General features: G+C 40.5%; 1 protein-coding gene across 1 annotated transcript in view; it reads right to left on the bottom strand.

The window, feature by feature from the left end:
• The window catches only part of Aatf (apoptosis antagonizing transcription factor), a 97,733-nt gene that overhangs the window by 14,780 nt on the left and 69,198 nt on the right, over nucleotides 1-13,755 (bottom strand). The window contains exon 11 of the mRNA XM_048446713.3: nucleotides 10,348-10,419. Within this exon, the coding sequence (XP_048302670.3) occupies nucleotides 10,348-10,419 (72 nt within the window). The remainder of the gene's footprint in view (nucleotides 1-10,347; nucleotides 10,420-13,755) is intronic.

The raw sequence follows: 13,755 nt of genomic DNA, 5'->3' as shown, positions 1-13,755 counted from the left end.
AGCCTAGCTTTCATAATAATAATAAGTCTTGGTGTGGTTATTTGGGAGCTGGCCAGGAGACAGAAAAAGACTCACAATCGGATGGTATAAAAGCATGTTATTTTAACACGTGACAAGGACACAGGAATGGAGACAAGGCAGACTAAAGTTTATTCTACAGGTAAAGAAGAGCATATTCCTTCCAGGAAATCAGGGAAGGTGAAGGCGGAGCACGTGCGGAACTGATGCAATCACTGTGATAGTCACATGATCACGTGATGGACACCTGAACTCAAAAAAGCCAGAGAGTCAAGAACTGGAGAGAGAACAGCACAACATTCTGTATTAAACAAAACTCGAGTGCATGAACACAAGTCAGAGAGACAGCTGGGGACAGCTCCTGGTATAGAGGGAGGACTGCCAAGCACAAACACAGTATGGACATTTATAGATATGTAAAAATAGCTGTAATGCCCCACAACAAAAAAGTCTTGTAATAAATTTTATTACTGTGGTTTTTTTAAAAAACAAAAAACAAAAAAACCAAGTGCACCAAAATGCTTACAATACAAAGCAACTGAAAAAAAAAAATAGAGAGACATGTATGTACTTGTCTGAATAAAATACACACACAGAATTCTTATTAAAAGATAAAAGCAGAGCTGCTAAGATGGTAAAGACACCAGGCTCCAGACCTGGTGACCTGAGTTTGTTCCTGGAATCCACATGCTGGAATGAAAGAACTAATTCCCTCAAGTTGCTCTCTGACCTCCATATGTGCCAGGGCATGTACACGAATACACACAAAACAAATAAACACATGTTTAAAAAGTGCAGGGTGCTAGAAGAACGTTGTGTTTTCTGTATTTTCCAAATTTTCTTCCAAATACACGTATTATTTTCATTATAGAGGAAAAGGTACTCCAAGGATGAGGTGACAAATCTGGAATAGTGGAAGTAGGTCTATGGGCGCAAACGGACACAATACTCAGGACTGGATGTAGGGCAAAGTTTATCACAAAGTCTAGGCCTTCTGCGCCAGACAGAATAACCACAGGGCAGGCTTGGGGAATTCAGTGATTCGTACCAAAATGTAAACAGCAAGCAAGCAAAGCTTTCCTTATATAAATAATATAAATAATGTCCCTTTACAAAAGAAAAAAATTTACTCTAGGCAAGTTAAAATTTTGTCATTGGTTGAGAGACAAACTCATAGCAGCAGCGGTGGTGGTGGCGGCGGCAGTGGCAGCAGCAGCAGAGGTTAGCAGGCTGTACTCTGGGACACTCTAGTTCACAACTTGCTTTTAACTTAAGCAAGTTATTTAATTACTCCATGCCTTAATGTTTTAATCACACAACGTAGACAGTGCCAGCCATTCCGCTGCCTTCTGATAAGGGCTGAATGGAATGCTGAAGGAGGGCAGGTCTGGGATTCGAGGTCTGACACAGTGATCTCAGGGAGTAACACACCCCTTGCTGTCTTTCACAGTCATTCACTGCTGATCAGAACTGGGTAGTCAACTCAGGGTAGAAAAAACAGAGCAACTAAAAGCATTATGAAGAAACAAAAATGGTCTACACATGTTAGCAATCTGATGTCAGCTGGGATCACTGTAGGAAACATTAATATGTGTGAATGACCAATCAAGAGAAAGGTGGAAAGCTCAGCTACATACTAGGAAGCCACTTTAGCTATGGTTAAAGCAGTATCTGTAAGATGCTACATTTAGAATCTCATAATAAATTTAAAACAAATCCTTAAGAAAAACATCTAGAACCACTTTAAAGAATATGCAATACCCTTAGAAGGGAAAAGAATTTCAAATCACGAGGAAAAGCTGAAAATGTGGCTACAGAAATGAACAGTGCAGCACGAAGCCCCACGTTGAAGGGCTTATCTGCTTGTGTCCACAGTGCGATTAAGAAGATGCGCTTTTATCACTCTTTATCCTGCTTGGAACCAAACTTCAGTCTGACAGCTTAAATTCTCTAGAGTGAGAGGCCGAACAGCAGCAAATGGGAGAAGCAAAAACACAACAGTACTATTTTCTTTTCAAGCCAGTTTTGAGAGTCTGGACTAAGTCTCAGGCTTGAATTTGAGAGTGTTCCTTTTGTCCTTTCTGCTGTTACTGGAGGAAAGGCTGGATCTCCTCTCTGTATTGAGTGCCATCTTTAATGATGATATATGGGGGTCCTTTCCCTTCAGCACTGCTGGGGAGGTCAGGCACGTGGCAACACCCGCCTGAGTATCAACAAGTGAATTATAAACTATGTCAATCCAGTTAATGCAAAGCCGTAATCCTCTTTAACAGAGATCAAATCACTGCCGTGAGTTATGTTTGCTCTGCAATCTGATAAGGAAGAGAGGGAGCAGCTAATAAAAGAGTAATGGGCGCCTTTAATGACACTGGTAAAAGGTAACACCAGTTAGAGTGGGGCTCTTGTTCTGTTGATTAGATCAATGTTGCATATCTGCCCAGACTTGCTTCACCTGTCAGAATAACCTGTGTCTTCTTAGGAGATAAGCAGTCTCAGAGAAAACATCTGTATTTTAACCATTCTTGCCTAAAGTTCTTACCCAACAGATGTTTCCTGGGATCACGAGCAGATGAGCTCTCAGTGTCATGCAAGCTACAGCACAAGAGCTCATCAAGACCAGTGCCTGCTTCTATGCAATAAAAAAAAAAAAAACAGCACAGTAGGCAGGGGAGCTTTAAGAAAGCAGGGGTTATGGGCTGGGGACAGGACAGGAGAGTGGTGAACCTGCCGGCATGTAGATTGCAGACCCATACACAAAAATGGCAAGCCAAAAACAAAATGCCTGTAGGAATTCTACGATACCAAGGCACCTCGAGAGCAACATGGTTGTGATGTTGACATCACACTTTACAAGATGGGCTTACATTTGTACATTTCTTAAACTTGGATGTAAAACAATAATGTGTTCAGTACACAATACTTACCATTAAAGGGTCCTTCTTGTGATGTTTTATTAAGGGAGAGAGAATAAGACTGCTGTTATTACTAAGAGAATTTGGTGTTTTTGTTTGTTTGTTTGTTTTATTGCAAAGGAACCAAACAATTCTAAATGCTACTGTTGCCATTATGTTTGTAATAAGAGTTACAAGAAATAAGCTACCCAGAAAAATGTCATAATCTGCATTTCAGTGCCAAAATCCATCTGGTGGGAGAACCCTCTCAGAAGTGGCAGCAAACGCAGCCACACCACTTTTCTCTGGTCTGTACCCAGCTGGTTGTCACTGCTTAGATGCCCTGCTCATGCCAAGAGCAGAAACCAGTGTCAGTGCAGTTTAACCACAGACACCTTCTCAGCAAGTCTTAGGGTCTTAGCAAGAGCATGAGTTTGACATCTACCTGTACCACCCATGACAAAACCTCACATCTTCAAAGTCAGTCCCCAAGTGCCTAGCATATACAGCAAAAGGCAGTTAATCTCCCCATCTCCCAGTGCTTTGCCATCAGCAGAGCAGAGAAAGGTCATGGAAGTTTACTGGCCACAGTAAATTCCCTGGGGTCAGTACTCACACGGCGGGGGGGGGGGGGGGGGGGGGGGGAAGCTCGGCTTCTCAAAATCCTTAACCAGCTTAAAAAGACCTCTGTCCATAATTCAGAGGGGAAGTGAGAACCTGTGCAAAGTGTTCATGCCTATTCTCCAGAGTCCGCTCTGCCTTAGGCAAACCAAGGTTGCTCAGGGCAGAGTGTGGTGAAGCTGGGCTTGTTTTCAGCCTCATGGTAACCCTTGTGCCAACACATAAAAATTCTTTCAATTCTGGAAATGTGTGCCAGAGTTGGAGTGCACCCCTACTGGACATAGGACACATCAGGGTCACACAAAATTTTCACTAACAAAAGTGCCTGAGAGAAGAGATGACACAAGAGCTCAGCTGGGCCACTTTGCATTTAAAAAGGTTTTTTTAAAAACAAAACAAAACAAAAACAAAAATAAAAAACAGATCACTCAAGACAAAAATTCCTAGTATGAGAAAAGAATTTTTATCAGCAAGAATTAACTAACTAGAGAACACTCCACAGGGGACAAGGTGAGGATGCCACACTGCCCTTCCACAGACCATGAGGATATTTAACTTCCTGTGTTACAGAGGTCCTCTCTTTCTCTTAATGAGTGCATTCCCATTTCAGTCCAATCCATCCAATCTGAATTTCCTGAGCTCAAACTGGACAGGTATATGGGAGAGTCAAGGATGAGCACTCAAGAGCCCCTAAACCCTCTGGGTATGAATCCAATTTAGGCTTATTTGCAAACAATAACCTGGAGCCAAGGAACACCTGCAGAGAGATGAAGGCAACCCCCAGACCTGGATCAACTCAGAACCGTGGGGGAGCTGCTTCTGGGAAGAAAACATCAAGAGCGCAGAGAGTGCTGTGCTGCCTACCTACAGGATACCACAGTTGGGGAGGGGAGTGTGAAAAGAAGTAGCTAGGTGCCACAGTCAGCTTAGGGTATGAACCACCGGGGGAGAGGCCATCTTTCACTTTACATACTCCAACAGAGGAATATCAGAACCTTCCCACTGCCTCTATGGTTCATATATGTAATTCTAGAAACTGAAAATAGCTTTCTGTTGTTGATACAAAGCAATACAAACTTACTGTAGAAAGTTCAAATACTACAGACATACAATAGAGTAAAAGAATCATTTACTTACCCCCCACCCAGCCCCCAGCAATAAACATCAAAGGCTTCTCACTTCTTAATAAGAGACAGCACGAGTTCTCTCATAGAGTAGGTTAGGGTAGCCTGGAGACAGAACTACAGCACTGCTTGTCTCTTGACTCCTTGTCATCTAGTCCCTTCCCCACTGGTAATTAAGAGGATACACACTCTAATATAGACACAGGAGGATACCATATGCCTGCCTGCTTCGTGCTTTTTAACTTTTACATTTTAATTTATTCATTTTGTTTTATGTGTGTTTTGCCTGTATGAATGTATACTAGTGAAAGTTCATATTACATGCCTGGAGTGTAGAGTTCAGAAGGGGCACTGGATACTATGAAAATGGAGTTTCAAATAGTTGTGAACCACCAGGTGGGTGCTGCTTTATAAATGTTGGGTACTATCAGTATGAAAATCTTAAACTTGTACTTTGTTCTGTTTTTGAAGTGCTGTGAACTGAACCTTCAGGGAAGCTGGGAAAGGGCTGTTCCATTAAGATGCATGCTAGCCCCTAAAATCTGAAATTTCGAGTACCGACATGCTGCTCAAATAGCAAAAAAGTGTGGTACCTGTTTTATTTCAGATTTTCTTATTCTGGAGGCAACTGGTGAAGTCTGTGCAAATATTCCCAAACCCGGGAAACTCCTGAATCTTCTGTTCTGATCATTTTGAACAATGGAGACTCAACTTGTTTATCTTGTTAACTCAGAAATAGAATTATAATATAAGTGTTTTGCAGGCTACCTCTTCCACTGTGTTATACAAAACTACTTCTTTCTCAATAATTGCTTAAAATTTCATCAAAAGTTTTATTCAATCAGTTCCCTACAAAACTGGTTATTTGGATTTTATTTTTCAACATTATAAATAATATTGCAAAAGAGATCCTAGAACAAAATCTACACACACACACACACACACACACACACGCACGCACGCACGCACGCACACGGCGACAGTACATGAAAGTTCACTCCCCACACCATCACTGCAGATTACTAGTCCTTTTAATGTTTTTCAGCAAAAGAGAAAAAAACAATATCTCATTATCTTAATTTGCATTTCTTTACATTTTTACTGTATGATTTTCCAGCCTTCATGCTGACACATGCTCCCTACAATTGCTGCGATATGAGGAAGCTGCAGATACTCTACTTACAGGAGAGCACTGCCTGACTTGTTCTAGTTTGTCATTTCCCTGTGAACCTTGTTTCTGATGTCTTTCACAATGAGACCTATGTGATATCTAGTTCCTGCATTATGCTTATAAAGTCCTTCTTTAACTCAAAATCAGAAGAAAAACAAACAAATATACCCATTGTTTAAATCTCTGTTTTTGCACATTCATGGCAAGAATGATTTATCTGTAAGTTAGCAAACCCCAAACTGTTCACTTGTGGAAGGTAGTCTGAGGAGACAGTGACATTCAAACAACCGTAAACATTTTCCATCATGGCATAAAAATGAGACACAAAGAAGAATAATACTGGATGAATGCCACAGTACAGTGGTCCCTTAATACATAAGGCAGACTGGCTTCCCCTAAGACACTACAACCCATCACTGCAATGACAACTGTCTCCCTCTGCATTCATGGGGAACATACCAATACCAACATCTGCAGAGGCTTTACTTTTGTATAAAACAGTATAGCACTTGCATAAACTTCTGCCAACTACTAGATTCAAGCATCTCTATTTACTATTGAATTCAGTATGTATTATATGAGCCATGTAATCATCGTTTACTGTAATATTTAGAATAATGCCATGGAAAGGCATTTTCTACACATACATAACTTACTGTGGGACAAAGGTCTTGTACCCTGTAAGGATTTGTCACTTGTATTGGTTTAATAAAATGCTGATTGGCCAGTAGCCAAGCAAGAAGTATAGGCGGGGAGACCAGAATAGGAGAATTCTGGGAAGAGAAAAGGCTCAGTCTGCAGTTGTCACCCAGATGCTGAGAAAGCAAGATGAGAATGCCTCACTGATAAAAGGTACCAAGCCATGTGGCTAACACAGACAAGAATTATGAGTTAATTTAAGATGTAAGAGTTAGCTAAAAATATGCATAAGCTATTGAACAAACAGTGTTGAAATTAATATAGTTTCTGTTTGATTATTTTGGATCTGGGCAGCCAGGAAATGAACAAGCAGCCTCAGTCAACAATAATTGTCCTCCCTCTCTCACCGCTCCCTTCCATCCCATTTTAGTTGATCTGGGATCATATCCACAACCTTAAGCACACTAGGCAAGTGTCCTACAGCTAAACTATATCTCCAAGCCCATATATAATTTTTCTTTCTTTAAATATTTTCTTATGTGTGTGCATATATGTGTATATGTGAACACCAAGTAATATAAGAAAAATCCAGGGTTAGAGATTCAGGTCAGTTGGTATGGTACTTGCCTAGCATGCATGAAAAAAGGTACTTGCCTTTCAATATCCGGCACTGAACAAAAAATGCATGGTAGTGCACATGCGTAATCCCAACACACAGGAGGTAAAGGCAGGAGGATCTGAGTTTAAGGTCTCAGAGGCATCAGAACTACTGGAGCTAAAGTTAGCATTACAGGTGATTGTGAGATAGCTGATGTAGGTGATGGGAAGTGAACTTGGGTTCTCTGCAAGAGTAGTGTGTTCTCTTAACTGCTGAGACATCTCTCCAGCCCTCTACTTTATTTTTATTTGTGCGGGTGTGCACATTTATGCACACAGATGCCCATGGAAACCAGAAGAAGACATGAACTCTGTTGAAGCTAAAATTACAGGCAGTTGGTGAGTTGGATGGCAGGAACCAAACTGAGGTTCTCTGAAAGAAGAATAAGCACTCTTAACTACTGAGTCATCTCTCCAGACCTCTCATCATGAATTTTTAAAGCTATTTTATTTTAATTTTATGTGTACAAGTGTTTTGCCTGCATGTATGTATGTGTACCATATGTTCCTGTGCCCATAGAGGCAACAAGAGGGTGTCAACTCTCCTGGAAACAGAGTAACAAATAGCTGTAAGCCACCATGTGGGTGCTGGGAATCTAACTGGGTCCTTGAAAGCACTGAGTCATCTCTCTAGTCTCCACGATCTTTTTTTTTTAAGATTTACTTTCGTTTTTAAAAAATTTGTGTATGTGTGTGTTGTGTGTAGGCATTGGCATGTGAGTGCAGGAGCTTGAAGAAGCTGAAAGAGTTGAATCCCCTTCAAGCAGGAATTGAAGTCAATTGCTAGCCATCTGACGTGGTTGCTAGGAACTGAACTCAGGTCTTCTGGAAGAGCAGTACATGCTTCTAACCACTAAGTCATCTCTTCACTGGATCCCCCACCCCCTGAACTCTTGATCCTTTCACCACCACCTCTCAAGTGCAGGGATTACAGATGTGAATAACAGCGCTCAGCTTTTACTTTGGAACTTTCAAATGATTAGATCCAAAAGCCACTAAAAAGACAACCATACCTAGGCATCCACTTCTAAAGCACTTGAGAAAAATGTGGTCACAAAACAGATACAAGGGTATGTAGGATTATCCACAAGCTACCTTGTAGTCAAACAAGCCAAATGAAAACAGCCAACTGTGCTTACCTATGCCCATAGATCTACTATTTTCACAGGCAAGAGGCAAAGTGATCTGATAAGGTTTGGTAGCAAGTTGAAAGGCTACCTGTGACTTGAGAGACACCTGGCAAAATCACGTCAACCTACAACCACTTGGCAAATGTTTACACTAAAATATCACCACAGCATTATTTGTGATAAAATAATGTCTACTAGTCAGTGAGTGGCTGAGCGATATAAAAATATTATAGTCGGGGGCCAGAGAGATGGCTCAACGGTTAAGATTCTTTCAGAAAATCCAGGTTCAATTCCCAGCACCTACATGGCAGCTAACAACTGTCAGTAACTCCAAGATCTGACACCCTCACATAGACATACAAAAACAAACAACAAAAAAGCAAACACCAATGCACATAAAGTAAGAATAAATAGTTTAAAAATATTATAGTAATCTTATTGATTGATTGATTATTCCTTTTTGGTCTTTCAAGACAGGATTTCTTCGTGAAAATCCTGGCTGTCCTGGAACTCACTATATAGATCAAATCATTTGAATCTTAAAAATTATTTTAATGACATAAAAATACTGACAGGCCAGGCAGTGCTGGTGCACGCCTTTAGTTCCAGCACTCGGGAGGCAGAGGCAGAGGCAGGCAGAACTCTGTGAGTTTGAGGCCAGCCTGTTCTACACAGTGAGTTCTAGGACAGCCAGGGATACACAGAGAAATCCTGTCTCGGAATTTAAAAACAACAACTACAGCAACAAAACAAGAAAAACAAAAAACAAACAAACAAAAAGAGTAATTCCAGAACAAGCACAAGAGAGGTATTAGATAGCTTTGAAAAGTCCTGTATGGTGGAGGCCAGCCTGGTCTATAGAGAGTTCCAGGCCAGCCAGGGCTATGTAGTGAGACCCTGTCTAAGAACAAACCACCAAGCAAAACAGATAAACTTTAAGTATCATGTGCCAAACAAGGAAACAAAGAATGTCAGGTGTCATAACAAAAGGATACAAGCCAGCTTGAACAGGATTCCACCAATCTATACAATTTTAATATCAAAATAATTCATTGAGTAAGACAGGAAAGCAGGAGTCCATGTTGCTATAAATGAATCACTCAATGGTAAATAAATACAAGGAAGGGGATTCTCTTCACTACAGTAGAATACAAATTCTACTCTTCCTCTTCTTCCTCCCCCTTCTTCAACAGGAACTCACTATGCAGCCCTGGCTGGTCTAGAACTTGCATGTAGACCAGGCTAGCCTTGAATTCACAGAAATGCACTCGTCCCATCCTTCTAAATGCTAGCAGAAGAAATTATTCTTTTTAATTAATTAATTTTTAAAAATTAGCTGTGTGAGATGGCAAACACTTGTAATCCCTTCTCTTGGGAGAATAAGACAGAAGGATGAGTGTCAAGCCAGTCTAGACTATACAGAGTTCTAGTCTAGCCTGAGCTAAGAATTTTAAGAAATAAAAATAAATTAACTAAAATAATAAATAAACAAATAAATAAATAAAGTAAGTAGGTAAGTCAATACAACACATGTCTTTAATCCCAGCACTTGGGAAACAGAGGCAGGCAGAACTCTGAGTTCTAGGTCAGTCTGGGTTACGTAATGAGACTCTGCCTTAAAACAAATAACAATAAAGTACTATCTCTGAATAATAATGAATAGCCACACCTCCCCTGGATATATCCTATCATTTCAGCTTCATAAACACATACTTCTTTTATAAAAAGAATAAAGTCTGTAATCCCCAACAGCAGCTTGAACAAACACAACAGAAGCTACACCTCCCCTCCAGAGTGTTGCATAGAGAGCATACGCACACGGCACACACACAGAGCATTGACTTTGCCATGGACAGAAGCTCTGATGACCCAGGCCGGTAGACTAATGCTGAAACAAAACAAAACCACTATGTGGCAGTGTTGAGATTTATGGAAATTTTGATTTGGCTTTACAGTAATCATGGCAGTAAACATATGACAAGGACCCTGTTTCAATGCCAATGACTGATAAGAAACAGAGGGCAATAGGCTGTAGAACTGGTCAATACCAGGCTCTCATGAAGCCACTTGAGATATAAAAGTAATCTACTGCTCACCTGGCATCATCATTCATTGAAGTGTGGTCAATAGGTGCCATGAAACTCAGGAGCTTGCTAAGGACATGAAACCTAAATAAAGCAAGAAAACAAACAGACAGCAACATTAGCAATCATTAACTCAGCAAAGAAAACATATTCTACCAATTGAATCCCATGAGTGATCCCATGGACTTGGGTTCCAGAGTGGAGAGGGGAAAGATCACAGGCATTTGCAACTGTATTCTCTTTTCCCCTTAATGCAATAGGAAGCAGTCTGCTAATAGAATAGTGAAAAATCACAGTTAAACCTAGACACATTTAAATCACAGCTAAATAGGAGGGGAAACAATACATTTGTATCTTTGAGCATGCATAAATCTTTACATATTATTCCAGATAAAATCAATGAGGACCCAACTACATTAGTTTCCTCCTCTGTGTGCATCTTAGTTTTCGGTGCCATTAAAGTCACCTACTAGCAAGAGGACTGGCAAGAGAACAGGCAGTGCCAACACTGCCACTCACTGGTACTGGTTCCCCAAGCCAGGAAAGACTCCTACAACTCTATCATCTCCACAGGAACTGTGCTGGCTCTTTCACAATCCCACCTTTAGCTGAAGGAGCACATAAAGTTCTGAACAACTCTGAGGTCAATTTTTAGTTTGAGATGTCATGAAATTTAACCTACTGCACCTGTACTTCCTGGCAATATATAAAAGGCATTTCTGTATACAGTCCTTTGAAATTTCCAGATAAAATTAACTAAATATACCACTTAATACAAATCAGATTATACCAGAGAATTCTACAATGTACCCTTTTTAATCTTTCTATTAGAAAAAGCTTGGATGACTGTCCCACAACCAAAAACATAGACAAATACATAAAACTTCTATTTGAGCAAAACATTTAAAAGCAAAACTCCAATAAATATCATCATGCATAATTATTTCAGTTTTAGAAACATTTTACAGTTATCAAATAAGTCCCTATTCAATCACACATATCTAAACTTCCCAAACTTCATTCTTTTTTCAACAAATGAATTTTAAAAAATAACAGTATGAAATTTTTTTCAACTCAAGAGTAACAGAAAAAATATACACCCACATGCACAAACACAGTTTAAGAATGAAACTGTAATGCAGTTATTCCCTACATATAATATTTGGTTAGTGATGGCTACACAGTCTTTGTGTCATAGGCTACAATAACTAGCTTTCTGTAAATGTGTTAGTAGGTCACCTAACAGGTCCCCCTCTTGGTAAGCAACAAATGACTGCACTTAATATTCTGCATTGTCTTCACACCTTTAGAGTGCTCTTGTGTCTACAGAATTCATTTAATGTTGTTATACCAAAAGACACCTATATAGTTTCTTTTCGTTATAAACATTTTACACAATGTAAAAATTAAAAGTTTTTGTTTGTGACAGAGCTCACATTGCAATTCAGGCTGGTCATAAAACTGAAACAATCCTCTTGTCCTGGTTTCCAGGGTGCTGAGATTATAAGTGTGAATCACCACACCTGACTCAAAAAGGAATTTTTTTTTCTGTGTTTTCAGTGATACTGGGACTGATTACAGGGCCTTGTGTATACTAACAATAATTTGAGACCACGCGGATATTTGTTTCCCCTCAAACTTTTTCTTTCCTTTTTAGACAAGGTCTGATTATGTAGTTCTAACTGGCCTGGAACTCACCTATGCAGACCAGTAGGCCTCATACTCACTGAGACTATCCTGGCTCTCTTCAGATGTTTTTTGCACATTGGTTTAGTATCTACTTGTGGGCCTTATCTACAAAATGTATTGCTATATGGAGCTGGGGTAGTGGCTCAAGGAGTAAAGTGCTTGATGTGCAAAACAGAGGATCTGAGTTAGGATCCCCAGAATTCACTGAAATGCCAGGCATAGTGATGTACCTGTAACCACAGTGCTGGAGTAGTGATGTAACAAGATGTTCCTGGAAGCTTGATGACCAGATAGCCTAGCCAAAATGGCAAACTCTAGTTTGTGGAGAACAATAGGGAAAACAGCTGATGTCAACTGCTACTTCCACACATGAATACACACACACACAATTTTTTAAAACCTTGAAATAAAATATATGCTGTGATGCTTGTTCCACCAGTGATTTTCTACTTCTCTGGTTCCCTCTACATTTATTTAGCTAGCAACTAGAATTATACATGACTTTGGACAACATATTAACTGGTATACTAAAGGCTTTTATGAAACAAACCATACAATAATTGTGCTCAGGAAGTAGAGGCAGGTAGATCTCTGTGTCTGAGGCCAGTCTGGTCCACTGAGAGGTCCAGGTCAGCCAAGGCTACATAGTGAGACCTCGTCTAGAGAGAGAAAGGAAAGTAGGGAGAGAGGGAGGGACAAAGAGGGAAACAACATTTCTAGTATGGAAAGCCCTTTGGCTGTTGCTTCTAATCTTACACAGAAGTCAAAGATTCTTGAGTACCCAGGTAGTGGTAGCACACCCTTTAACCCCAGCACTTGGGAGGCAGAGGCAGGTAGATCTCTGTGAGTTCGAGGCCAGCCTGGTCCACATAGTGGGTTCCAGGGCAGCCGGGGCTATACAGAGAAACCCTGTGTTGAAACAAACCACAGAGAAAGAGAGTGAGAGAGAGATATCTCGATATTTGTGTTGACAAAGTGATGAGAAGGAAAATGATCTCGGTGACGCTGACATTCCAGGCACTTCTGGTCATGGTAAACACTCCCATGATCAATAGGCTGCCTTTGTCTCGCCTCCTCAGCATTCTTTATGAATTCCTCTTCTTCTATCAATTTCATATATGCAATATTTCTTGGGGTTCTGTTTTTCTCATTATAGACTTGTCATATTATACAATGAGGAAATGCAATTAAATTGCTTCTAAAATGGTGTGGGAGAATTGTCTGTATTCTGTCAATCATATTTTAATAAAACGCTCATTGGCCAGGCAGGCAGTATAGGCGGGTAAGCCAGACAGGAAGTAGGGGTGGAGCAAAGAGACTGGGAGAATTCTGGGAAAACAGGAAGCTCCCTCCGCCACTCCTGCACAGACCACCGAAGCGCAACATGTAAGCTGACAACTGAAAAAGGTACCAAGCCATGTGGCTAACATAGATAAGAATAATGGGGTAACATAAGTTATAAGAGCTAATAAGTAGCCTGACCAAATGGGCCAATCAGCTTTATAACATATAGAGATCTCTGTGTGATTGATTCTCTGGGACTTGCCGGCTGTGGGGTACCGGGCGGGACAGAAACCCCAACAAGCCGGCCCTCATGTTACACTAAAATACCAAGTAGTAAATACATACACCCTTCTCAATTAAAAATGTCTCTAAAAAGATTAGAGCCATCTTCAGGAGGAAGAGGCAGGAGGATCTCTGAGTTCGAGACCAGCCAGGCATACAGAGTGA

The sequence above is a fragment of the Myodes glareolus genome, chromosome 9, assembly GCF_982192425.1.
Source record: "Myodes glareolus chromosome 9, mMyoGla1.1, whole genome shotgun sequence".
Classification (NCBI taxonomy): domain Eukaryota; kingdom Metazoa; phylum Chordata; class Mammalia; order Rodentia; family Cricetidae; genus Myodes; species Myodes glareolus.
This window is presented reverse-complemented; position numbering and strand designations above follow the sequence as displayed.